The sequence below is a fragment of the Chlorocebus sabaeus genome, chromosome 3 (genome assembly GCF_047675955.1).
Source record: "Chlorocebus sabaeus isolate Y175 chromosome 3, mChlSab1.0.hap1, whole genome shotgun sequence".
Lineage (NCBI taxonomy): Eukaryota > Metazoa > Chordata > Mammalia > Primates > Cercopithecidae > Chlorocebus > Chlorocebus sabaeus.
The window spans coordinates 51767357-51793106 of record NC_132906.1 but is presented as its reverse complement, the minus strand read 5'-3'; the positions used below and the strand labels follow the sequence as shown (position 1 = coordinate 51793106).

At 33.5% G+C, this 25750-nt stretch overlaps 1 protein-coding gene across 2 annotated transcripts in view; it reads left to right on the top strand.

The window, feature by feature from the left end:
* Positions 1 to 25750, top strand: part of KLHL1 (kelch like family member 1) — a 790359-nt gene that overhangs the window by 692207 nt on the left and 72402 nt on the right. For both annotated transcript variants that reach the window (XM_038007727.2, XM_007960556.3), the window contains exon 7: positions 2060 to 2284. In XM_038007727.2, coding sequence (XP_037863655.2) covers positions 2060 to 2284 — 225 coding nt within the window. The remainder of the gene's footprint in view (positions 1 to 2059; positions 2285 to 25750) is intronic.

The window sequence follows — 25750 nt, the reverse complement described above, 5'->3', positions numbered from 1 at the left end:
CAGCTCACTGCAACCTCTGCCTCCCAGGGTCAAGGGATTCTCTTGTCTCAGCCTCCCAAGTAGCTGAGACTATAGCCATGAGCCACCATGCCCGGCTATTTTTTTTTTTTTTTTTTTTTTTGTATTTTTAGTAGAGATGGGGTTTCAACAGAGTTCAAGGCCAGGCTGGTCTCAGTCTCCTGACCTCAGATGATATACCTTCCTCGGCCTCCCAAAGTGCTGGATTTATAGTCATGAGCCACACTCCAGGCCATCTGTGTATAACTCTTAATTTTTAGTTATGCATTCATATAATATCAAAGTTGTCAAGCTTTGAAAATCCAGATGACTTTGAAGTTATTCAAATATGTAGTTTGCTTTAGAATTTTGATTCAAAGGCAAATGAATAAAACATTCAATATTCAATATAATAAATATGTTAAAATATAAAATAAATACATTTGTTTAAAATATTATACATGTTAATAAACAGTATTGAATAACTTTTGTGAAAGTTGCAATTTATTTTTATCCTAACAATAACAATAATTTCCTAATACTTCAAAATTAGTTGTATATTTAAATGAACCTATATTTTTAGCAATATCAGAAAGCAGATGTGACATATCTAATTATTGCTATTACCTTTAAGTAAAAATTGTCATAAATTTTATCATTTTTACTTTAATTAGCAAAACTTCTGTTACGAAGGTGTTTATGTTCATTTAGTTCATTACTAGCTAGGTTCTGAAGAGTAAATGAGTCCCCAGAGGAATATATTCCCTAGATTTGCAAACTTTTATTACAGATAAAATAGATCATCAGTGCTTAAGTGAAAGTACACAAGAATGTTAATTTCCTTTGTAGAAATGTTTCATGATCGAAGGTGTAATATTGGTGAAGGTGAGTCTGAACATTAAGTCAAACACTACATCAAGATCAGTGTCAGCTTATATCATATAAACATTTGGGAGCTTGTTCTACACAGCCATTTTTAATGAGAATTGAGTAATTAAACCCATTAAAACAAGTCTCACCATCAATTTAGCTGCTTCTTTCAATTTCTATTTTATTAGTCAGAGTTATTGTATTTCTCAAACTTATATGTAAAAAGCTTTTAGGGCCGGGCGCGGTGGCTCAAGCCTGTAATCCCAGCACTTTGAGAGGCTGAGACGGGCGGATCACGAGGTCAGGAGATCGAGTTCATCCTGGCTAGCACGGTGAAACCCCGTCTCTACTACAAAATACAAAAAAATAGCCGGGCGAGGAGGTGGGCGCCTGTAGTCCCAGCTACTCGGGAGGCTGAGGCAGGAGAATGGCGTGAACCTGGGAGGTGGAGCTTGCAGTGAGCTGAGATCCGGCCACTGCACTCCAGCCCCGGCGACAGAGCGAGACTCCGTCTCAAAAAAAAAAAAAAAAAAAAAAAAAAGCTTTTAGGAAATATAAGCTATATTATTTAGAATCCTAACATGATTGTTCAGGACAGAAGATCATTTTGTAAAATTCTATTAAGCTATTCCCCAGATTATTTTTTAAAAGCTGGTTTAAAAAGCATAGCAAATATTTGCTTATATATCTTACATTTGACTTTAAAAACTTTCAGTTATTTAAGGCATACGACAAATTTAAAGAAAAATATGGTAATATTTTATTGAATTAACTTTCAGAAATTATACAAATAACATACATAACTTATTTATTTAAAAGGCTTTCATAAATATTTTTCAAGCAGGGATTATGTTACATTTTTTAATGACAAAAGTGATAGAGGGAAGTTGTAAAATCCACTGACAGAACTGGGTCATGCTCACCAATGTTTCTACCAAATCAATAGTTTAGCATAAGACCATTATGTAAGTCAAACAAGATGAACATTTGTGTCTATTTTGATCATTCATGCCTGCCAAGAAGAGAAAATAAAGTAGTTGAATTACTATTCCCTTTGTTTTTCTGTCACTTCTTTAAAAAAAAAAAATGAATGTGACAAGAGTGTTTTTATATCTTAATTTGTACCCTGCTTTGGCAGGCTGTTTGTTGGATTTATAGCAATTGGTGACTTTTTGATTTTATGTTTTATTAGGAGCTACAACTATAGAGAAATATGATCTGAGAACAAATTTGTGGATCCAGGCAGGGATGATGAACGGCAGAAGGTTGCAGTTTGGTGTGGCTGTTATTGATGACAAACTCTTTGTAATTGGAGGTCGAGATGGCTTAAAGACATTGAACACTGTTGAATGTTACAATCCCAAAACCAAGACATGGACTGTCTTACCACCAATGTCAACACATAGACATGGTCTAGGTAAGATCTCTTGCTTTATTGATATTACATTTAGAAACATGTTATTGATAATGTAAGCATATGATAAAATATATATTATTGATGCCTGTCTTAGTAAATTTGTGTTGCCATAAAGGGATACGTGAGACTGGGTAATTTACATAGAAAAATTTCTTGGCTCATGATTCTTTCAGCTGGAATATTGGGCCTTTACTGAAAATTTCAAAGTTTCCACTCATGACAGAAGGCAAAGGGAGGTCATGTATTCAGAGATCACGTGGTTACACAGGAAGCAAGAGAGATGGGAGCAGGTGTCAGGCTCTTTTTAATAACCAGCTCTTGAGGGAACTAATAGAACAAGACCTCATTGCCATAAGGACAGCACCAAGCCATTCATGAGGGGTCTGCTCCCGTGATCCAAACATCTTGCAATAGGCACCACCTCCAACACTGGAGATCCAATTTCAACATGAGTTTTGGGGAGACAAACATCCAAACTATGACAATGTCATCAGTTATCGTTATCTTTAAGTAAATTATGGGCTTATTTGAAGCATATTTTTTTATTTAAATTTCTTGACATCTTCCTGTGTCTGCTAATCTTAATTTAAACTGTTGAGATAGACGTTAAAGTTCTCAAAAAGAGTAGATCCGGAGTCATCCTCAAAGCAGACCTCAAGCTGTCCTCAAAGATCATACGATATGTAAAGATGAATACGGAAAAATGAAGTAAGATGGAAAGGCCAAAGTAGTGCAACCCAGAGGGAAAAATAGTTAACGTGGGTTGAGCGAAACTTAAGGTAGCTTTCTGTCACATTATTGAATAAGTAAATCTGTGTCTTTTCACCTAATTAATTTCACTGTGAAAAATCTGTGGGAAAAACGGCAATAAAGATTTAGAGAAAGAGCAATGCATTCTCCGGCACCATAAGTCATTATGATAGGATTTATCTGTTCCCTGCTATGGGGTAACCAGGAACTAGAGATAACTATATCTGGATTCAGATCTCTATGTGCATCTTGAATTTATCACTTTCTATTTTCATGATGCTGGGCCAGCAATAAACTCAGCCTTGGTTTCTTGATTTGCCACCAATTCAAGTATTTAAGCAGACAAAAATATAATAATTGAAATGACTATGAAATCATTTCATAAATTGTAAAGTCCTATATATATATTATAAAGAGCAATTTAATAAAGACTAACAGTTCTTGAATTTACACTTTGTCTTATGAGGATTGTAAGGAGAAGTACAAATTGCTTTTTTGTGAAGATCTAAAATATGCCAGCAATTTGACTGATTCCTTTCCTGTATTTAGAATATACATATTAGACAGATAACAGAGTTTAATTGCAAATCCACAGATTTAGACATTCACAGGTAAGCAAAATTAATACTTTTTCAATGTTCATGTTCCCAGCACTGTATTTTGCATTCATGTATACTCCACCATCAATCCAAAGTAAAGTTTAAAGAAATTAAATATACACAGATTGATGGGGGAAGAGAGAGAAAAGGAAAGAAAGAGAGAAGGAAAGATGGCTGACAATGCCCTTGTAGAAAACTACCTTTGATTTACATGCCAATAAAAGGTTCAGTCAGTTGAAGCCAGATTGATGGAGGCACAAGATATCTGTGTTCTCTGATGAGACAAAGTGCTTCCTTTATAATGTGATATTCTTTTATGATCAGTTGAATCATAGGAAGTTTGGCATTGTGTATTGTACTCAAATACAATAAACATCCTTGGTCTAAGATTGCTGATCTTCCAATGTAAAGTTTCAGCCTTTGATTTACCTTCTTCCGTCTTCCAGGGACTTCCATTGCATAGATGTTGATATTCCTTAATCTACCATATTATTTTTATTTTATATTTTTGTCTTTATCTTTTCCTGATAGATAACTTTGATATCTTAATGTCAATTAAATTTGTTTTTTACATTCTTGCTATCCCTACTTGGTAATTCATTATAATTGCTTTCTTCTTCTTAGTGATTTTCATATTCTCCCTTATCTCTGTAAGGCTATGTACTATTCCTATTTCATTATAATTGCTTTCTTCTTATTAGTGGTTTTCATATTCTCCCTTATCTCTGTTAGGCTATGTACTGTTCCTTTTTCAAATTCCTTCCTGCTTCCTTAACTCTTCTTTATTGCAGATTCATCTTCCTCCTCTCTCCTTCCCCCAACTCTTTTTTAAATCTCTCTCTCTTTCTCTGTTGTTCATCCTTTTACTCCTCTTTCTTTTTTCTTTTTTTATCCTACTGTTTCTTTCCTGCTCTTCTTTCTGTTCCTCTCTCCCACCATTTCTTAACCCTGTGTTTATTTCTCTTTCTTTCTCTTCTAATGCCGGTTAATGGCAGTTGCAGCCCCTGAAATACATAATTCTTTTATGTGAGTACTCATGTGGCCACTATCAGATACTTTGGTTAATTCTGTGAAGGGCTAAGGCATATGATATGTTTTCGTATCTTACTAAAACATTCAGGAGTAGATGGGGGAATTACAACTGGGCATGAAGCCCTAACCCTGTAAGCTGACTTGCTCAACCTATTTGCTGTTATCTCTAGTATGTAGGCCTCAGGGGGTTACATCTATTTACTTCCATTTGCACGTAAGTCCTCTTGAGATTTTCTTTCTTATCTGTGGATGCCTTAACCTTAGAGCTCTTAGCTTAAATGAGAAGGTAATATTCATGACCAGCAAGTCTGTTTGCTTCTGCTGTTCAAAATTCCTCCTTCAAGCTGGGCTCTGATGGCATTGTGATGTTAACAATTCAATATGGGGCAGTAAAAAAGAACCTGTCAAGTTTTCCTCCCAGATATTCACTCAAGGCATATCTCTCAAGATATTCTCTAAATTTTTGTCTTACTCAGAATGTCACAAATGATGTTAGGCTCTCAAATATATATGACTACTCTCTCTTCAGTATAATCGGCAGGATTGGATTTGAGTGTGAAACCAAGTTTGTGCTAGTTTTCTACTTGTACAGAAACTAAAATGTGTCATTTTATTTGCCACACAATTAATTTGTATCTATGTGTGGTATGTAGTGGTTTTACAAAATTGAATATATAATAACATATTATACATTCAAGTGAAAAGAAGCTAAAGTCTAAAGTGAAATTTTAAAATTGAAAAAAATGAAAACTCAAAATGTGTTTTCACTTATCTAGCTTTTTTCCCTTTGATTTATGTAAAAAAAAATCTCACATGGTTTTATGAGAAAGGCGCATGAGTTCTGTAGTTGCTAAAACTATATGGTTTTAAAATGTTTCACAGCTATTGATAAATGATCATTCTGCTGGATAAAGTGACATATACAAATTTTATTCATTTAAATTCTGTGACATCAAGGGAGAAAAGAACTGTCTAGGGAATTAAACAAATTAAGACCACTGTTTTCTCAGTATGCTACAAATTTTTATTTTATCACGTAAGTCTTTAAGCATATAATTGTATATATTATCTTTTTTCACATTTTATATCATATAAAATTGAATAAGACATTACTACAATGCACTATTTCAGTTAAGTGTTTTGAGGAGAAATTGGTAAAGCATAACAGTGATTGTTTATTATGGACTTTTATATGCTATGCAACACCTTATATGTTAAATATATGGTTGTTTCTGCTTTTAGTTTGGTTTCAATTCAGATATAATTCACATATCATAAAGTTAATTAAATTTTAAAGTATAGAAATCAGTGTGTTTGAATATATTGAGATGAGCAGACATCACCACTAGCAAATTCCAAAACATTTTTGTCATCCTAAAAAGAAATCCTGTACACAGCATATCATCAGTCTTAATAACCCAGTCTTTCTTAGCAGCAATTAATCTGCTTTTTGTCTCTGTGGATTTGCTTATTCTGAGTATTTCATGTAAAAATAATTATACAATTTCTGGCCTTTTGTGTCGGGTTTCTTTCATGTAGCACAGTGTTTTAAAGTCCATTCCAGGTAGTGCATATCGATATTTCATTCCTTTTATGGATGAACAATATTCCATTATTAAGCTTTACCGCATTTGTTAATACATCATCAATAGAAGGACATTTGGATTGCTTCTACAGTTTGGCTGTTATGACTTAAACTACTACATATGCCTTTTTGTTTGAACATATGTTTTTAGTTCTTTTTGGTGTACGCCTAGGTGTGGGATTATTGAGTCCCGTGGTTAACTCTTGGTTTCACTTTTGGAGAGACTGCAAAATTGTTTCCCAAAGTGGATGCACTATTTTCTATTCACACCAGCAATGTATAAGGGTACCAGTTTCTTCACATTTTTGCCTACAATTGTGATTTTTTAAAATGATCCCAATATATTTGAAGTAGTATCTCATTGTGAGTTTATAAACATTTCTCTAGTTTCTCATTTCTAATTATATTTGAGAATCTTTTTTGTATACCTTCTTTGGAGGAAGCTCTGTTGAAATATTTTCCCATTCTTGTCTCGGGGTTATATTTCTTTTTATTGTTGAGTTATAAGTGTTCCTTTTACATTTTGATACTCTGGTAAGATGTAAGATTTGTAAATATTTTCTCCCATTCTATGAATTTTATTTTTTTTTTTAGTTTTAAGTTCTGGAGTCCATGCGTAGGATGTGCAGGTTTGTTACATTGGCAAACGTGCCATGGTGATTTGCTGTACCTATCGACCCATCACCTAGGTATTAAGCCCAACACGCATTCGCTATTTTTCCTGATGCTCTCCAATTTTCTTAATAGTGCCTTTTGTAGCACAAACGTTATTAACTTCATGAAATTCTATTTATTTATTTATTTATTTTGCTTGTGGCTTTATTGGTATATCTAAGAAACTATTTTCTAATCTATGTTCATGAAGATTTATGCCTATGTTGTCTTTTTAAAGTTTTAGATTTCAAACATTTAGAGTCTTAAATTAAGAAATATGATCCAAGCTTTGAGTTAATTTTGTATTTGTCATGAGATAGCAGTTCTACTTCATTCTTTTGCATGTTGTCCTAGTTTCTTTTGTTGAAAAGACATTTCTTTCCCACTGAATTCTTGGCACCCTTGTAAAAATCAATTGGCCATACTGTGAGGGTTTATTTTTGTATTTTTCAATTCTATTACATTAGACTATGTGTATATCTTTATGCCATTACCACATTTTCTTGTTTACTGTAGATTTGTAGTAGTTTTTAAAGTCATGTCATGTGATTGTGCCGTCTTTGGTTTTTATTTTAAGAAGTTTTGTATATTCTGGGTCCCTTGCATTTCCACATTTTTTAAAAAAGATCGGTTTATCAGTTTCTACAAAAAGTTATCTGGGATTTAAATATTGCTTGCTTTGAATCTCCAGATCAATTTGTGAGTATTGCCACATAAAAAAAATAAATCTTCCAATCCTGTATATGAGATGTCATTATGTTGAGTTAGGTCCCTAGTCTTATACCTATTTTGCTAAATTTATTCCTAAGTAATTTATTTTTGATATTATTATCAATATGATTGTTTTCTTCATCTCATTTTCAGATTTTTTTATTGCTAGTGTATAGAAATATAGTTTGTATTTGTAGATTTAACTTATATCCTGAAATCTGGCCAAACATGTTTAATAGATTAATATATTTCTTTGTATTTGTTATTATTTTTTCTTTTTTCCGTGTGTGTGTATGTGTGTGTGTGTGTGTGTGTGTGTGTGTATTTTCCCCCATGGCACTGGCTCGACCCTCCCGCACTCACTATACAAGTGACTTTCACTATTAAATATGTTTCTCCTTTTTTTAGATAGATGTTTTTATCAGGCTAAGAAAGGTCCCTTGTATTTCCAGTTCAATGAATGTTTTATTTTTTGTTGTTGTTGTTGTTGTTGTTGTTGCTTTTAGAAATGGGGTTTCCCCATGTTGACCAGGCTGGTCTTGAACTCCTGACCTCAGGTGATCCACCTGCCTCGGCCCCTCAAAGTGCTGGGATTACAGGTGTGAGCCACCATCCCTGGCCCCTAGTTCAATGAATGTTGTATCATGAAAAGGGCATTGGATTTTCCTGTATCTATTGAAATATGCATGTGATTTTTGTCTTTTTTCAATTAGTAGAGTATATTAAATTAACAATTTTCAGATGTTAATACACCTTGTCTTTTTAAAAAGCATTACACTTAGTCACAGTGTAGAACCCTTTTTATATTTTGCTGTATTTTATTTGTTTGTATTTTGTGGAAGATTTCACATCTATATTCAGAAGAGATATTGGTCTGGAGTTATCATGTCTCTGTCTGGTTTAGGTATCAAGGTAATACTGGCATCATGGATGAGTTGGGAAATGTTTTCTCATCTTCAGTTTTGTAGAATATTTTGTAGAGGATTGGTGGTAACCACATTACGGAGAAGGAGATAAAAATAAACATATTTAAACCTCACTGTTATCTAGATTTCGCTGTTTCTCTTGAATATATGTTTCCTATATTGTTCCCAGCCTTTTTTTTAGTTTCCAGAGTTTGATTTTAAATTTTTTGCCAGTGTTCTTATTATTAGTAGATATTTGGAGGTTGTTATCCTGCAATTCCTGCCAATGCCACTGTAAGAGGTTGCTTTTATATGGGTACAAAAAGGATAAACTAAGTGATCCATAAATAAGAGGAATCTTTTGAAAACATAATTGTTAGCTTATAAAATTGACCAAATACGTCAGAACTGGCTAACACCAAAGGAAGCTTGATAATTAAATAGAGACCACAATTCCATCTTGGTGAATGCCTGATGAGGACAAAGATGTTTCTAGGAAGGGACACTGGATGCGTCGGTTGGCATCTCTGCCTCTACCTACTGTAGATGTATTAGGTAGCTCTAAGTTACATTCTCCTACAAACTTAATGTTACTTCAACCTTTAACAATGCAAAAACAAATTCAAAACAAAATATTTTTCCTTCTTTGCTTTGGTCACTCCAGATGTAAAGTCTTTTGTTAGAAGCACACTATTGACCTTATGTTTTCAAGGTGAGGAAAGAGAAGTAGCTCAACTTATTGTCATCAATAGTGAAATACAAGCCTTGCTTTCCAAGAGCACTGATATGTATATATGTTTGCAAAATAAGAATGATCAGATATTGGGACAGGGGAAGAAAAAAAATGATCATTTGTTCATTCTACTATTTATTTGTTAACTGATTAAATTCTCACAACTACCTTATAATACCAATACTGTTGTTGTCATTTTAATTATTCAAAAAGTGATGGAAAAGGTAGCCAATTAACTTTTTCTATTTCACATCACTTTACAAGGAAAACTTTGGATTTAACCTCAGATTCCTTGACTCAATAGTCATATATTTTCTAACTTAACATGTTGTTGCCAAAAAAAAAGTAAATAATAATACTGCAATAATAATTTGATTTTTTTTCTATTTTTAATGTATTCATTAAGACTTATTCTGTCAACTTACCCATACAAAATAAAAGACAGGTAAAAAAAACTTAAAAAAAATAATTTAAAAAAAATGCTGAAATTCAGTGTCTGAGTGAAACTGATAGCATAGAAGATCAATGCCAAAGATTCCTGTGGGATAAATTCATGGAATGACTTAATCAAAGTATTTTAAATTTAGAGGATAGATACAGATTTTAATATAGTCATAGATATAGACAGATGAATATGTAAGTAGATAGCTAGCTAGCTAGATAGATAGATATCCTGTGGAGTCCAGTATTCATCTTTCTCTTCTGAATTCTCCTGAGAGGGATAAAGAGGAAAACAGTGCTAGAACTATGACTGTCGTTTTTGTAACAGCCATTGGAATATCATTAGAATAATAGAGTTTATAACTAATAAATCAGAAAAAAGTCCCCTGTGTTCTTCAGTTTAAAGATTACCTATGTTCTAGGCTTGTCTCCAACCCAATCTTTCGAAAATCTTCATTTTATCCATCACTTCTATGTACTTGGAGTTCCAAGTATTTATAGCTTAATATTATTGATATACCATCTATCAAGATTCTAAGGCTATGAGTTAAGATATACATACATGTAATATTTTCTTAAAAACCAGACATAATTCATCTTCCAAGAGAGAGCTTAAAACAGAAAAATAACACACATTGATTTGGCATCTTCAAATAGATGCCATAAGATATTCACCCTTGAAAACAAGAAGTTATAAAAAGAGAGAAAATAAAATTGTAAGAAATGTCTCTTCAAATTTAAAATGTTTGCTGCAATTGAGTATTGAATAAAAGTTTTAGAAAAATATAAAATTGATGTCATCTCTTTAAAAATCAATAAAATGACTATATATTCAAATTATGGGAAAACAGAGGAGATAAAAAGCAGTAATTAGAAAGTTAATATCCCGTTTATAGCCATTATAGTAGACAAGTAAAGTGAAAGTGGGAAAGAAAAATAAAAAAAAAATTTGATAAAATTAATCTAAAGTACAATACAGAGCTTCTAAAATGATTCTCCTAGAAAGCAATCAGAAAAACAATGAGTGACAAAAAAAAAGGATTTTATGCGTTTCAAATTTTGCATCCTATTTCAGAATATCATGGTAAAAAGATGATTACAATATCTCCCACAGTGAGGGAAAAGAAAACAAAACCTAAGCTAATGAGAACAAGCATGAATGAACAGCAATGAAACAGCAATGAAATTCCTGTCAGCTAAAAGGAGTGAGAATCAGACTGGCATCAGGCTTTTGAGCATCAATCCTAGATGCTAGAAAATAATGAAAGGATACTTCAAACTTCCGACAGGCAAAGGTTTTCAACTTACTTCCTAGTCAAGCTGTTTCTCATGTATGAAGAAACAAAAAGACATTTTCATGCGTTGTTGGTTCTGCCATTCTTAGCAAGAATATGAACCTCAAAAATCCCTTCTTGTGAATTTGATATTTGAAAAAATAAAACAAAGGAGTCTCTCAAGAAGCATATTCTAGTGTTAAGATTCAAAGACCTCCTTTCCCTTTCAGGAAAGGTAGAAGATAAACTGTTGCACACTCACAGTGTTCTTCACCTTATGGGAGACATAGTCAGTATATGGTCTCTGCCAAAAAGCAAACACGGACTGTCTCCCCCTGCAAAGATTTGGGCAGTCCTAATGTATCACAAAATTGCCTTCGTCCTCATTGCTTAAAGGAAGTCTGATTCCACTTCTGGTCCATCATATTACACTGGAAAAAACTTACTAAAATAATCTGGGGATGCTCCAGTTAGATCAGGGGGTGCGACAAAGGTGGAGTGGAGATACCAGCCTCTTTGCATCCAGAAATGCTCATGTGGCAGGGAAACAGAATCAACGAGGTTTCATAATGGGGGAAACGTGATGTTAAAATATGAAATGGGATTTTCAAAACAATATGAAGTACTTGAAGAAATATTTCTTGAGTATATATGTAATATATAGGAATGTGTGTGCATATGTGTGTGTGTGTGTGTACACATATATGAACAAAGATAATTCAGAGTTAAATTTATCATCAGTCTTTTCCTTGGCTTCTAGAAAGCGTGTATATAACAACAAGTAATTAATGAACTGAAAAAAATCAGCATAATACTATCCTTGTATATATTTGTAATATAACTCATTAGACTAGAAAAATCAAATTTTAGGCTGTCAATTTTCATTGTCTCGAAAGGAATACTTGTTTTAGTGCAGACACTATTTCTCTAAAAACATCATATGTGTGCGCCCTCTTCATGTCTCTTTTACTTAAGAAATCACATTTGTTACTAAATCAAGACAATATATTTCTTTAAAAGAATTCTCTCTTCAAAATTTTATAAGTTTTCACAAGGAAACAAAATTTAAATCTATCCACTCAGTACAAAGTATCAAACATTTTTAAAAAATGACACAGTGAAAACAACAGAAAGGAGATAAGTTGGAGAAGCAAATAAAAAGTTAAGTATGTCAGTAATGCATGCTTGTATCCACATACTCAAATCACATACACAAATATACACACTGACACACAGTTTTCTATACTTATGGATATCAGATTGATAAAATAGAAAAAATGGCTGGGCGCAGTGGCTCATGCCTGTCATCCCAGCACTTTGGAAGGCCGAGGCGGGTAGATCACCTGAGATCAGGAGTTCGAGACCAGGCTGGCCAACATGGTGAAACCCTGTCTCTACTGAAAATACAAAAATTAATTAGGTGCAGTGGTGGACGCTGCTAATACTCGGGAGGCTGAGGCAGGAGAATCGCTTGAACCTGGGAGGTGAAGGTTGCAGTGAGCCGAGATCGCACCATTGCACTCCAGCCTGGGTGACAGCAAGACTCCATTTAAAAAATAAAATAAAATAAATAAAATAAAATAAAATAAAATAAAATAAATTTTGCGCTGGAAATAAAACAAATTCTTAGAGCAGATAGCTTTACCATCTTCACTTCCAGCATAAATATTGACTGAACAGAAAATCATAATAATGTTACCTTTCTTACTGCTAATGCAGATTTGATAAAGATATAGACATATGTGTTTACTATTTCAAATAATATTTTGGAACTATTTTTTTTTCATTTTATCACTTTCTGTTAGAAATATTGTAGACACACCATTAGTAATACCAGCAAAAGAGAAATAAATTAAAAAAAAAAAGAGGGAAAGAAAAGGAAAAAGGACAGGAAAGAAGGAAAAAGGAAAAAAAAATGTAAAAGGAAAGGAACAAGGAAGAAGGGAAGGAAAGCAGGGAAGAGGAGAGGACAGGGGAGGAGCGGGGAGGTGAGGAAAGGGGAAAGGAGTGGAAGAAAGAAAGGAAAAAAGAGGGGAGGAAGGAAGGAAGGAAGGAAGGAAGGAAGGAAGGAAGGAAGGAAGGAAAGGGACCTTTCTTAACAGAATGCAATCTTACATACTCTCATTTATAAATTGTAAAAATTAGGAAAACCCTTATTATATCTTGGTCTTCTGTGGCCTTTTGAATTCTTAAGTTAGATATTCCCTGGTGTCTTTTCAATGCGTTATGTACTTGTTCAAATAAACATTTATTGAATAATTTTTAATGCTAGAAATTCCATCAGGTGTTGGGGAAAAGAAGAATAAAAAAGAATATCTGGCCAGGCCAGATATTCGGTGTGGTGGCATACACCTGTAGTCCCAGCTACTCGGGAGGCTGAGGCAGGAGAATGGCGTGAACCCAGGAGGCAGATCTTGCATTGAGCCAAGATTGCACCACTGCACTCTGCACTCCAGCCTGGGCAACAGTGGGAGACTCCATCTCAAAAAAAAAAAAAAAAAAAAAAGAAAAAAGAAAAAAAAATAAAGTAAAAGAAAGAATACCTGCCTTCAATATTATATACAGTAGATACAAACACTAATTTTATACACTGTTGCAAACATTCTCTTACAAATAAAATTATTTATTCAGTTATAGAGATTTTGTGCCTTCTTATTCACTAATCAAGCTTTTACCTAACCTGTTACTCATTACCTGAAGCAAAATTTTATACCGCAAAATATATGAGTAATCTTCAACATTATTTCTCTGAAATCTATGGATATCTCTTGTAGAATCAATAACTATGGCTTATCTGTCTTGATAATTTTCTATTAAGGAATATAAGATACTATATTAGGCAATGATGTTAAGAATTTGTGGACTGAATAGAAATGATTTCTTTTTCTGTTTTTGCTTCCATAAGATGCTGATCGCCTATAGCATACCTTTTAGAAAACTGGCCCTTTAAACTAGAAACTGGTTTTGAATACTAACAGTTTTCTTTTTATAAGAAACCTTGAGAGATATAGCAGTTTGATCTGAATCACAATATTAATTTTATCTTCCTGAGTAATTGGTCAGTTTTTAGCCCAAGGACATCGTAGATTATATAACTAACCTAGGTTTTACTCTGTGGTTTAAAAGTCTGGAATTAAATTTTCAGTTAGATAATAACAAATATCTGCAAATTTTATAGCTACCTCATCCTTAGCTGCATTTTAAATCTCTTTAATTGTTTTGCTATCTTCTTTAGTGCCTATTTTTAATCAGATATATCCATCTCCATTTCACACATTTTTACAATTATCTTAATTTTTAATAATAATATGAAGTATAAATATTACACTAAAGAAATTTAGGCTAGTAGAAGTAGCCAAGTTAAATATGAGGAACATTTTTCTAAGAATGTTTACTTGTTAAGTTATTCCCTCATTCAACTACCAGTAAAATGGTACTACTGCACACTATAATAAACCAGAATAAAAAGTAAGGTATTGTATTCAAGGACTTTACACATGAGTAGGAAGTCCAGATTTGTTAATGGACAATTTAAACAAAGAGTTATACATACAATGAGTAAGGGTGCTCTGATAATATTGTTTCAAATCAGAATAGTCAATTAGGAATGATTTCCAAAAAGAAGTGATGCATAAGCTGAACTATGAAGAATAGTTAGGCAAATTTAAAAGGAAAAATTACATCTCATCCAAAAAAGTGAAATGTGTAAAAACACAAATGTGAAAGGGAAGATAGCATATTTGCATAGCAAACCACAAATTTTATTGGAACATAAATTAATTTAAATTATATTGGATTATCTCATGAAAATATTTAAAAATATTTCAAATATCCTTTTGCAATACAAGAGATATAGGGATAATATCTGACATGACCTCTATAATCCCACTGTAGGATAATAATTCAATTAGTATCTTAAATTTAATAACCAAATATTAATTTGGGGCAATTTATTGTCTATGTCTGACCCTATATACTTAAAGGTTAGCCCAAATTTCAAATAATAAAGGTGTATTAGTCTATTTTCATGTTGTTATAAAGAAATACCTGAGAGTGGGTAATTTATAAAGAAAAAGAGGTTTAATAGACTTATGGTTCCACGTGGCTGGGGAGGCTCACAGTCATGGTGAAAGGTGAAGGAGGAGCAAAGGCACATCTTACATGATGGCAGACAAGAGAGCATGTGCAGGGAAACTGCCCTTTATAATACCATCAGATCTTGTGTGACTTACTATCACGAGAACAGCATGGGAAATATCCACCCCCATGATTCAATTATCACCCACCCTGTCCCTCCCATGACACATGGGGATTATGGAAGCTACAATTCAAGATGAGATTTGGGTGGGGACATAGCTGAACCATATCAAAAGGTACAAACTAAACTGATAACATTTTATTATTGAATTAGAAAGCTTTGCGATTTGATTTTAGAAGACATAAGGACAATCTAGTTATTCAGGTAAATCACACAGAAAGAGCTGTTAACAGAAGAGAAAACAGTAATAATTTTACTACAGAAGTTACCACCTGAATTCCTGTTATTCTGATTTTGAATGCTAATTTGTAGTTTGCTTTTGTTTTTGTAAGTTTTTCTGAGGAAATTATTTTATGTTATATTTTTCTTGTTTTTACAAATGCCTTTAACCTGCATGGGCATGTAAATATTCCGTGTGTCAACTTAAAGTGCATGCTAAACTTACGTTTAATAGAAAATTTCTCAGCCCTAATAATTGCCAACTCTATGTGCATGTGGTAATGGAATGCTAAAGCAATCAAACAAAAATATAATTTAGAATAATAGTATTAAAACCTAGAGGGTATCTAAGAGAATATTTACTTCAGAATCTTAATTTTACAAATGAGAAAACTGAAAACTAGAAAGACTAACTAGTTTGTTGAAGTTCATACAGCTCATTAGCGGCAAAGCTTGCTCTAGAATTCTCTGCAGATTTGAGGTTGTTTTGCTTTGCTTCATTTTGCTTTGCTTTTTACAATGATTTTCTACTCCCTTTTGATTATTTGTGTATAAATATTCCAGCAATACATCAAGTTCATTTTTCATAGTAAGCTTAATGAGTCTCGGGGCAGAGCTATGTTTTGTGGAGGTTAAAGATGAGATTCTCCGTAAGAATAATTATTATTTTTATTTATTTATTTATTTATTTATTTTCCAAGACAGAGTCTCACTCTGTCGCCCAGGCTGGAGTGCAGTGGTGCAATCTTGGCTCACTTCAAGCTCTGCCTCCCGGGTTCACGCCATTCTCCTGCCTCAGCCTCCTGAGTAGCCAGGACTACAGGCGCCTGCCACCATGCCTGGTCTCAATCTCCTGACCTTGTGATCCGCCCACCTTGGCCTCCCAAAGTGCTGGGATTACAGGTGTAAGCCACCACGCCTGGCCTAGAATAATAATTTTTTAAAAATGAAGTTAACACCTAAAATTGGGAGAGCCGCTTTCCGGGCGCTGGAAAGAGAATTGCTTGAACTCAAGAGAGTGACAGTGAGATAAGATGGTGCCACTGCACTCCGACCCTGGTGACAGAGCAAGACACTGTCTCCAAATAAAATAAATAAATAAATAAGGAAAACAAAAACCCTTAGGCGTTCAGGAAAAATACAGTTCACATAATTTACTCAAAAAGAATTCTTTATGAAAGTAAAACAAAAGATAATATTTTTGAATTTTAAGTGAAATCAAATGACCCTTCTCCATATCTTTACTCCAATAACCCTGGCTAGAATGTAAGCCCTAATAGAAAACAGTTCTTGTTTTTTTTGTGGTCTGTTATCTTAAACATTTGTCATATATAGAAAATCAAATATTTGTGAATACATTAATAATTTTTAATTAAAATAGTATACCCTTTAAATGGAAAGATATTGATATTGAAAGGTACTAGTTATTTGTGTAAATATTATTATATTAATAGATGCTTATTTTTACAAGACATATATAATATAAACTTTTTATTCAAATGTTCAGACGTTTTAATCACCAGTACCTCTTTTTTTTTTAATGACAATTGACCAACAGTATAACCTTGCTCCATCTCTTTAGATGTCATTTGTGGAAGGTAGCAAACTTTCCAATGCATCATATATTTAGGCAGGAATGCATCAGCAACTCCATGTACAGGCAACTAGTCCTGCTTGTAGTAGTGTCTTATCTATTAGATACATTGGACATGTTTTTTCATTCAGCACTCCCAGGAAACGACTTTAAAAAACGCATTGGTATTTTTTTTTCCTCTGTGCTCAGGAAAAGAGAGTAGATTGTCAGATTTAATACAGATTAAAGTTTGTTCCAAAAAGCATTTCCCCTTCACAAGACATGAAGCCTCTGTTCAAGAAATAGTAAAAATGAAAAATGATATCCTAGCAACTTTTCGTTCCTTGATAGTTTCAGTTAGAACATAGTTTTCAATGTAGAAGTTCAAATAGAATTCAGTAGCAGCTTTAATGATAAGTTAGCTTGTACAATAAAAGATAACACACAGGTAGTCAGTTCAATGATTTCCTCAGAGGCAACATATCCTGCAAAGTTAATATACCAGAAAATATTATTGCATTATTTTATTACAATTGAACAGAATACTATAGGCTATTTCTACTTGCTTGTGTGTTTTTTTTTTTTTATTAAGTGAAGGCAAGTTTATTAGGAAAATAAAGGAATAAAAGAATGTCTACTCCTAAAGCAGAGCAACGCTTGTTTTTTAATCATTTAGATTCACACTGCATTTTAAACTTTGAGATAAAAGGAAAGAACAATGAAAAAATTAACTCATACCATTTTTCACACCTGGGAAGAGTGAGGATATGGCAAAAGTCATTTCCATTATTTTGTCAAATTATACTATTTAAGATTCTGAAAGAATAGCAAATGCATAGGAAGATTAATATTGTTATAGGCAAGATACAAAAATATAATACATTAAAGTTTAACAAGTAAAAACCAATCACAATACTTTATATCCATGCATAGAGTTTTGCAACTATTTATTTGTACTTTTATGTCATAAATTTTATTAAAACCTTTTGAAACAGACACTTTATTTTATCTTGAACTCTATTTGTATCTGTGAGTTTGTATGTTATTACAAAAAATAGTTCATTATGATTAATTTTTCTCCTTTACTGAAAAGACCTGATTATTAGGATTCTAAATATGTTTAAAAAAAAAAAAAGTAATGCTACTGTGTTACTATTCTTTTGAGCACTCAGCTGGACTTTTTCGTCACTTGGTACAAACTTTTTAAGAAAGGTTAACATTATTTTTGTTATTTCTACAACAAAATTAGTTACCACAATTGTATTTGTGAAAAATAATTAGCAAAAACATTGAATTTGTTATGGCACTTACAGATAATTTAAGCTTAACTTGATATTTTATTATAGTAGATTGAAACTCCCACGATAAATTTTATTCTACGTGTATAGCCAAGGACTTCTCTGGGTGCCAGAGAGAAAATTGTGAACAAGATAAACACGATATTGCCCTCACATTGCTTTGCATTTAACAGAGTAACAGAAAACTATATATTTAGTAACTCTTGGCCTGAAATACAGGAAATTTTCAAAAATTGTATTAAATTTAATTGTAGAGTGTCATTTACTAATTTAGGTTCTGTGCTCCATACTCAAAAGACCTTAACTAAATTGTAGAACCACCTACTGTAGGAGTTAGAGGGTGCACAATGAAATTATCTCTGCAAATTTAATTATCATAAATAAACTAAAAATTATATATTTAGAATAACAATTCTACATGTTCTTTTATTACCATTTGTTACTGAGTTCTTACTATTTGATAGACATACTTAAGAAACATATTCTAACAGTAATATTAAATATGCAGTCATGTCTCATAGAGGAAAAACATAGGAAGTTCTCTTCTCTTCTAGCTGGGAATAGAGGAGAGAGCAAAGTGAATTCATGGAGTACTGATGCTTGATCAAACTTTCTGACTATTCATCAATTTTCATATGCAAATAAGAGCCAATAGTAAATGTCATTACACATGATGAACGTAAAAAATTTCCAAAGGACTTTACATTATTACAAAACTTTATCTACATTATATTCCCTTAAAGTGTATAGCAGATATTATATTTTTAGTTTAGGAAAAATAAAATAATTTAATATATACCTCTTGTGCATGTACAAACATAAAACAAATGCTTCTATCAGAGGACATAGCACACCACTTTCCAAACCTTAGGGTTTTATTTTATTTTTTCCTCTGCTTGTTCTGTTTTCTTCCTGTGTAATGGTCTACAAAACATCAAACACTTTCTCACCCAGTTCTACTTCCTGAAATTATTCTTGCTTTTTCAAGAATACAAGAATATTCCTCTTAATGAAACCTTTTTTGATCAACTTTGTTAAAAAACTCTCTCCATCACTTGAATCATACGCTCTAGTGCTTTGTTTACATTTATCAAATGAAAATTATCTCATGTTGACATTTATTAATATTTAATTTTTTTCTGTGTTACTGGAAGCTGGTTGATGACACAAGCTCTTTTTAAAGCATTTTATTCAGATACAACAGTTTGTTCATCCAGAAACAACTAAAAACAGCTACCGTTGCAACCAAACCCTATTACCTACAAGATACTTTACACATAGTAGGTGTAAGAAGATACTCTAAAAGAAAAATTCTAAAAGTAAGACATATTTTAGAGCATTCGTGTTGATCAACATAATAGTTGAAATATTGTGGACAAACTAGAGTAGATTTAGAAAACAGGAGCACAGTTTAATTCAATTTAGTTCATTGAGAAACAGCCTTAATTTGTTTAGATTTAATGAGGTGTGATAAGTGTGACCTTATCACTGAGAAATAATAGAAAAAATTTTCAAAATTTAAGTACTTCTGTTTATCTTACATAGGAAATGCTTATTTTATTTTCTCCCTAACAAAAATGAGAAAAAAATTTGCTGTTCTATTATAAATATTTTTTTTGTTCTAGGACAATTTCTTTCTGGTTTTGTTTAAAGAAGAGAAAATACTACACTTATAAATAAAATATGTACAGTATTATAATAGGTTTACCATACCATTAGGGTTTCCAATGCTTTTCTATAAAACGTTTATTTGAATACTATTAACTTAAAAAAAAAATAAAAACATCTTGGCCAACATGGTGAAACCCCACCTCTACTAAAAATACAAAAATTAGATGGGCATGGTGGCAGGCACCTGTAATCCCAACTATTTGGGAAGCAAAGGCAGGAGAATTGCTCGAACCCAGGAGGCAGAGGTTGCAGTGAGTCAAGATTGCACCACTGCATTCCTGCCAGGGCGATAGAATGAGACTCCATCTCAATAATAATAATAATAATTATTATTATTGTACTATTTATTGATAAGTCTTGCAATACTGCAAAGATATACATCAGAAGACAAGTGAGTGGTATTTGCTATTTTGAAGTCATGTCTCCACATTTTGATTTGCATGTCTTCCTAATTTGACCATTTTTTCAGAGTAAAAGACAAATATTACACCATTATCATTGTTAAATAGAATTCATTCAGAATTATTTTTAAAGTATATGACAACTAAATCTGATCAATTAAGAAGCCCCGAAATCTAAAAACTGTGCACCCACATATCTTCACCGCTAGTATCTCTTGGCAGTAAAGGAAAAAAAACAGTATCTGTTTCTCAAGTTAGACTTTCATAACTACTTCTTACTAGAATCAGCTAAAGTGAATCTAGGCTAACAAAGGTCAATTGCTACTAAAAGTATAAGGAAAGCATGAAATGACAGACAAGAGACCTTAGTTGAGAAGCCTATAGATGGAATTTCTAACCTTGGCCCTTACATCTGGAAATGTGTAGAGGTATATTAACCTTTCAGCATCCCTCTAAAAATTTTAAAATGAGGAGATGAAGATAAGTAGCTCATTAAAAGTAAGTTGTGGCAGTTGATTCTTACTGCTTAAGCCAACTTTAAACAGAATAGATAAAAAAAGTTGTCATTCCTATAAGGTATCTTTTTTTTTTTTTTTTTTTTCCTCTGAAAGTTGCTGAAGGCACATGGTGTTAGACAATGGGTTGTAGAGAGAGAACAGGCAACACAGAACAAAAGTCTGCAAAGCATGGAAGAGGTAGTAAACTCAGATTAAGGTGAAGATAGCGATGAGTAGTTGGAGACGTCTTGATTTGAAGACTTATCAGGCAGAGAAGAAAAGGTTGGTAAAGCCCAAAAGTATATATGGCAGCAGACCAGCATTGTCTTGATCGTATATTACAGTAGTGAGATGAGCAGATCACAGCTCCCAAAGAACATTCTAAAGATAATATGTTTTACATTTGCTTATGCCATTCATTCTTGTAATATATAAACAAGAAATAGACTAGCATCTACTAAAAATACAAAATCTTAGCTGGGCATGGTGGTGCGTGCCTGTACTCTCAGCTACTTGGGAGGCTGAGGCAGAATTGTTTGAACCCAGGAGGCGGAGGTTGCAGTGAGCTGAGCTCGTGCCACTGCACTTCAGCCTGAGCAGCACAGGGAGACTCCATGTCAAAAATAGTGATAGTAATAAATAGAATGATTAGGATCTTACTTATCATTCTGTTGTAGAGCTGAGATATTTATTACTTCAGACTCTCATATCTCTCATTCAGTTCATTTTCACAATAGAAAGATTAATGTCTTAGGACAGTGGCTCACACCTGTAATATTAGCACTTTGGGAGACCAAGGAAGGAGGATTGCCTGAGGCCAGGAGCCCAAGACCAGCCTCAGCAACATAGTGAGCCTTCATTTTTCAATAAAAAATTAAATAAATAAATACATAAAAGCAAAGTTAATGTCTTAAAACATTGTTTACCTGTCCAGAAACTATAAACTCCTTAACAATGCATTTACAGCTTGTCAATGACACAGGATACTTTTGGTGCCACTTTGCGAGCCAGAAACCTCCGTGGCCAGCAATGGTTCTGCATGAGTTTTGTTCATGCCTGCTCGGCTCACTCTGCCCACTCGGGCCAGCAGGCTGCGCTTGGCTTGCTCCCTGGCCCAGATTCTGTGATCACCTCGGGATCCGGGCTTAGCCCACATCTGGACCAGGCATGCCACGACTGGCTTTCACCTTGGGTCCTGGCATCTGGCTGAGGGGAATGCAGTGGTGCCTGAAAACTGAGAGACTCCAGCAATCATGGAGTTTCACGGGGGCGTTATGGCTCTCTCCTGAGGAGGCCCAAGGTCTGAGCCCCAAGAAGTTCGACAATTCTATCTCATTCCCACTGTTCACAGCCCATTGAACAAGGGCATGTCACAGCTCTGGCTCAGGGAGGCCTGGGGTCTGGGCCCCCAGAAGGGTCACCACTGTTCACTCCCATAGTTTGGCAAACAACAACATGTCACTGCCCACAGCTTGGCAATTCGGCTAGGGATGTGCTTCACCCCTTTTCGATACTGGCATTCAGCAAGGCAGGGAAGAACTTTAGTGAGTGACAGAATAGCTCTCAACAACAAAAGGGGACCTGAAGTGGGCAGGCCTTTTTTTTTTTTTTTTTTTTTTTTTTTTTTTTTTTTTTTTTTTTTTTTTTTGTGAAAAGGGGCCCAAAAGAGGGTAGCTGTCTATGTGGATGAGTCCTGGGCTTTTGTATGTTTGGAATGAGAAGGCACAGGCTGCAGGTAGCCTTGGAAAAGGCAACATTTGATTAGTTAAAAAACATTTTTCGGAAAAATACAATCAGGAAAGAGTGGTGGCAAACAGGAATAGAAGTTCTCACTCCGCCCATGGACTCTATCTGGAACCAGCAGCCAGTTTTCAGGCTTCTGCCTGTCATTGACTTGAAGGTTGGGTTTCACTAGGGACCCACCCCTGTCTGCCTAGGAATTTATCTGTCTCCTGTCACTGTCCACAGTATTTTTCCTTTGCCTTTTATGCTATCCTAAACTCTGCCACTCCCCTCTGCTACTATACACTGAGATTTGGAACATGAAATATTTTACCAAGCTGGAAACACCACAAAGCAGTTTTATAACCTACTTTGTAAAAACTGTTGCCTCTACCCAGACTCACCCTTCTTTTATTCCCTGTCCAGAGAAAAATCTTTTTCAAACCTTAGCAGTTGGGCCTAATGTCATTCCCTTGCTAAAGTCTTCCTTGACTTACAGCCCTGTGCAATTATAGTAATTCTCTTCTCTGTACTCCTGGTACATAGTGGACATGTTATAGCACACATAATTGTCGATAATAATTAGTTAAGCAATTTTTCGCACTTATCCTATTAGTTTCTAGAATGAGACTTTGTCATATTCATTTTTATTTAACTTTCCATGAGTTCCTAAACATTGCTAGCTTGTATAAAAACTGCATTATTGAAATACCATTGATGGTGTAAAATCATAAATAGAAACATTAAAAAGAATGTTAGTTCCCTGTAAAGATAAGAACCACACTTGTTAAACTTTTATAAGCACCTAAATTTCAAGCATTATTTTTGCTTTTAGTCAGTAGAATCTAGAGTAAACTCAAAAAATCTAAATTCAGTCAAGAAATAAATAGCAATCTATAAAAATATAAAGTGTATTAACTAATGAAGTTATTAATTACTAGGTTTTTGTTCATATCTGTTCAACATCAATGTATAAGAGATTTAAATATAATCAAAATTAAATTAAATTAAATACAATGCAGAATCAGTATAATTTTTTCACAGGGAAATTTTTCTCAATGCTTTATCTTTTAATTTTCTTTCAAACTATTGTACTACCCTTTCCACATCTTTAGAGATTGTGTTTAACATTACATGCATCATTTGAAAACAGTAAAGAAAATTAATTTGGTATTTATTCTAGGCTTAAGTTTCCCTGATTAGGCAATTCTTTCATTCTTCCCTTATTCCTCCATGCTTTGTTCACTCATACCTCTAGTGGACATACATTAATTGAATGTCCACTAGGTCCAAATCACAGCTGTATATGCTTTGTGAAATGTAATAATTTCACATATTTAAAAAAAATTCACAGATTCTGTAGTCTCTTAGAAGACACATACTCCATACTCTAAATTCTTTTAATACAATCTAGAAAAAAATACAAGCTTTACAAAAAATTATCAAACCATGGTTGCATTCTTTGCAGCTTGGTAAGTTAAAGAAATCTTGATCTATGAATATTTGGGTTGGCATTTGAATGATGGATAATATTTAGCTATTACCACAGGAGAAGCTCTTTCTCAGCACAGAGTGCAATGTAAGAAATATGTAAAATATGATATATGGAATATAGATGAAACATACAAACCATTGTATTTTACTAATTTAGGTATTTTGTAAATATACTACTTTATAAATTATCCTTGATATAATTTGAAAAATGTTTGAGGCCAGATACTGATTAAAATATTATGTCATAGTATGAGATTTTCTCTTTAATATTTTCTAGACAGTGGAAAATCTTTGAAGTTTTTGAGCAGCAGTAGTCTATGGCACTAGAAGACTAATCTGATAGATACATCAATCATTGAAGAGTATGGATATGGAGGTAGTAAATTGAATTAGAAGGCTCCTGAAGACTATGATGTCAGAGTTAATTAAGACAAAATACTGAGAAAACAAAAGAAAGGACAATCTCTCAAAGCTGTTCTAGAAATATAATCTATCGGTGTTATCAATAGATCAATCTATTCAAATTCTGTGAAATTATTATTATTATTTTTTTTTGAGACGAAGTCTCGCTGTCACCCAGGCTGGAGTGCAGTGATGTGATCTCGGCTCACTGCAAGCTCTGCCTCCCAGGTTCACACCATTCTCCTGCCTCAACCTCCCAAGTAACTGGGACTACGGGTGCCCGCCACCACGCCTGGCTAATTTTTGTATTTTTAGTAGAGACGGGGTTCCACTGTGTTAGCCAGGATGGTCTTCATCTCCTGACCTCGTGATCCACCCACCTCGACCACCCAAAGTGCTGGGATTACTGGCGTGACACACTGTGCCCGGTTGTGAAATTAATTTCAATGTAAGGATTGTATATAGTGATTATATTAGTATAGACTGATATTTCCTGTTTTTAAAAGTTTTATTTGTGTAGGAACAGGTTGTTGGTATGTTGCCCAGGCTGGTCTCAAACTCCTGGCCTCAGGTAACTCTCCCACGTCAGCCTCCCAAAGTGCTGGGATTACAGGCATGAGTTACCGTGCCTGGATAACTGATAATTCTTAAAAGAGAAGAGAGATTGCTAAAACAGAGTTTTTATTTGTAAAAGTGTAAAATTTTTTAGTATGCAAGTCCTGTATAATAAACTTATGTTTTTCCTAATGATGCATCTGTTGCTCAAAACTTATCCACATGCTTTTAATTTTTTTGAATTTTTACATCGGTTAAAATACATTTTGCTTTAAGCAAATAATTCAACTTTAGACCTGAAACAAAAAGTCATGCTAATATATCTTTCTTTTATTTCCAACATTTATTTAGTAATTAAGCTATTAATAAATATAGCAATAATTAAATTAAAGTAGGGTATATCCACACCTAGTATCTTTTTTGTTTCTTTTCTGAAGTAAGGAGAAAAACTCTACAAAAATACTAATTGCCCCTTTGATATGGGTAACGTATACCAAATTTGTCTATGATGTCAATTGTCAATTTATAGAAGATAACCAAATATATAAAAGTATATTAATTATTTTCCATAAAATTAGTTTGTACTAACATTTTTACTATACATAAATTTTTTATTCCAGTCATGCTTGTCCAGGTTTGCAATCTTTAGGCCAGATGCTGCTGATGGCCTATTTACCAGCAAGTTACCTCAT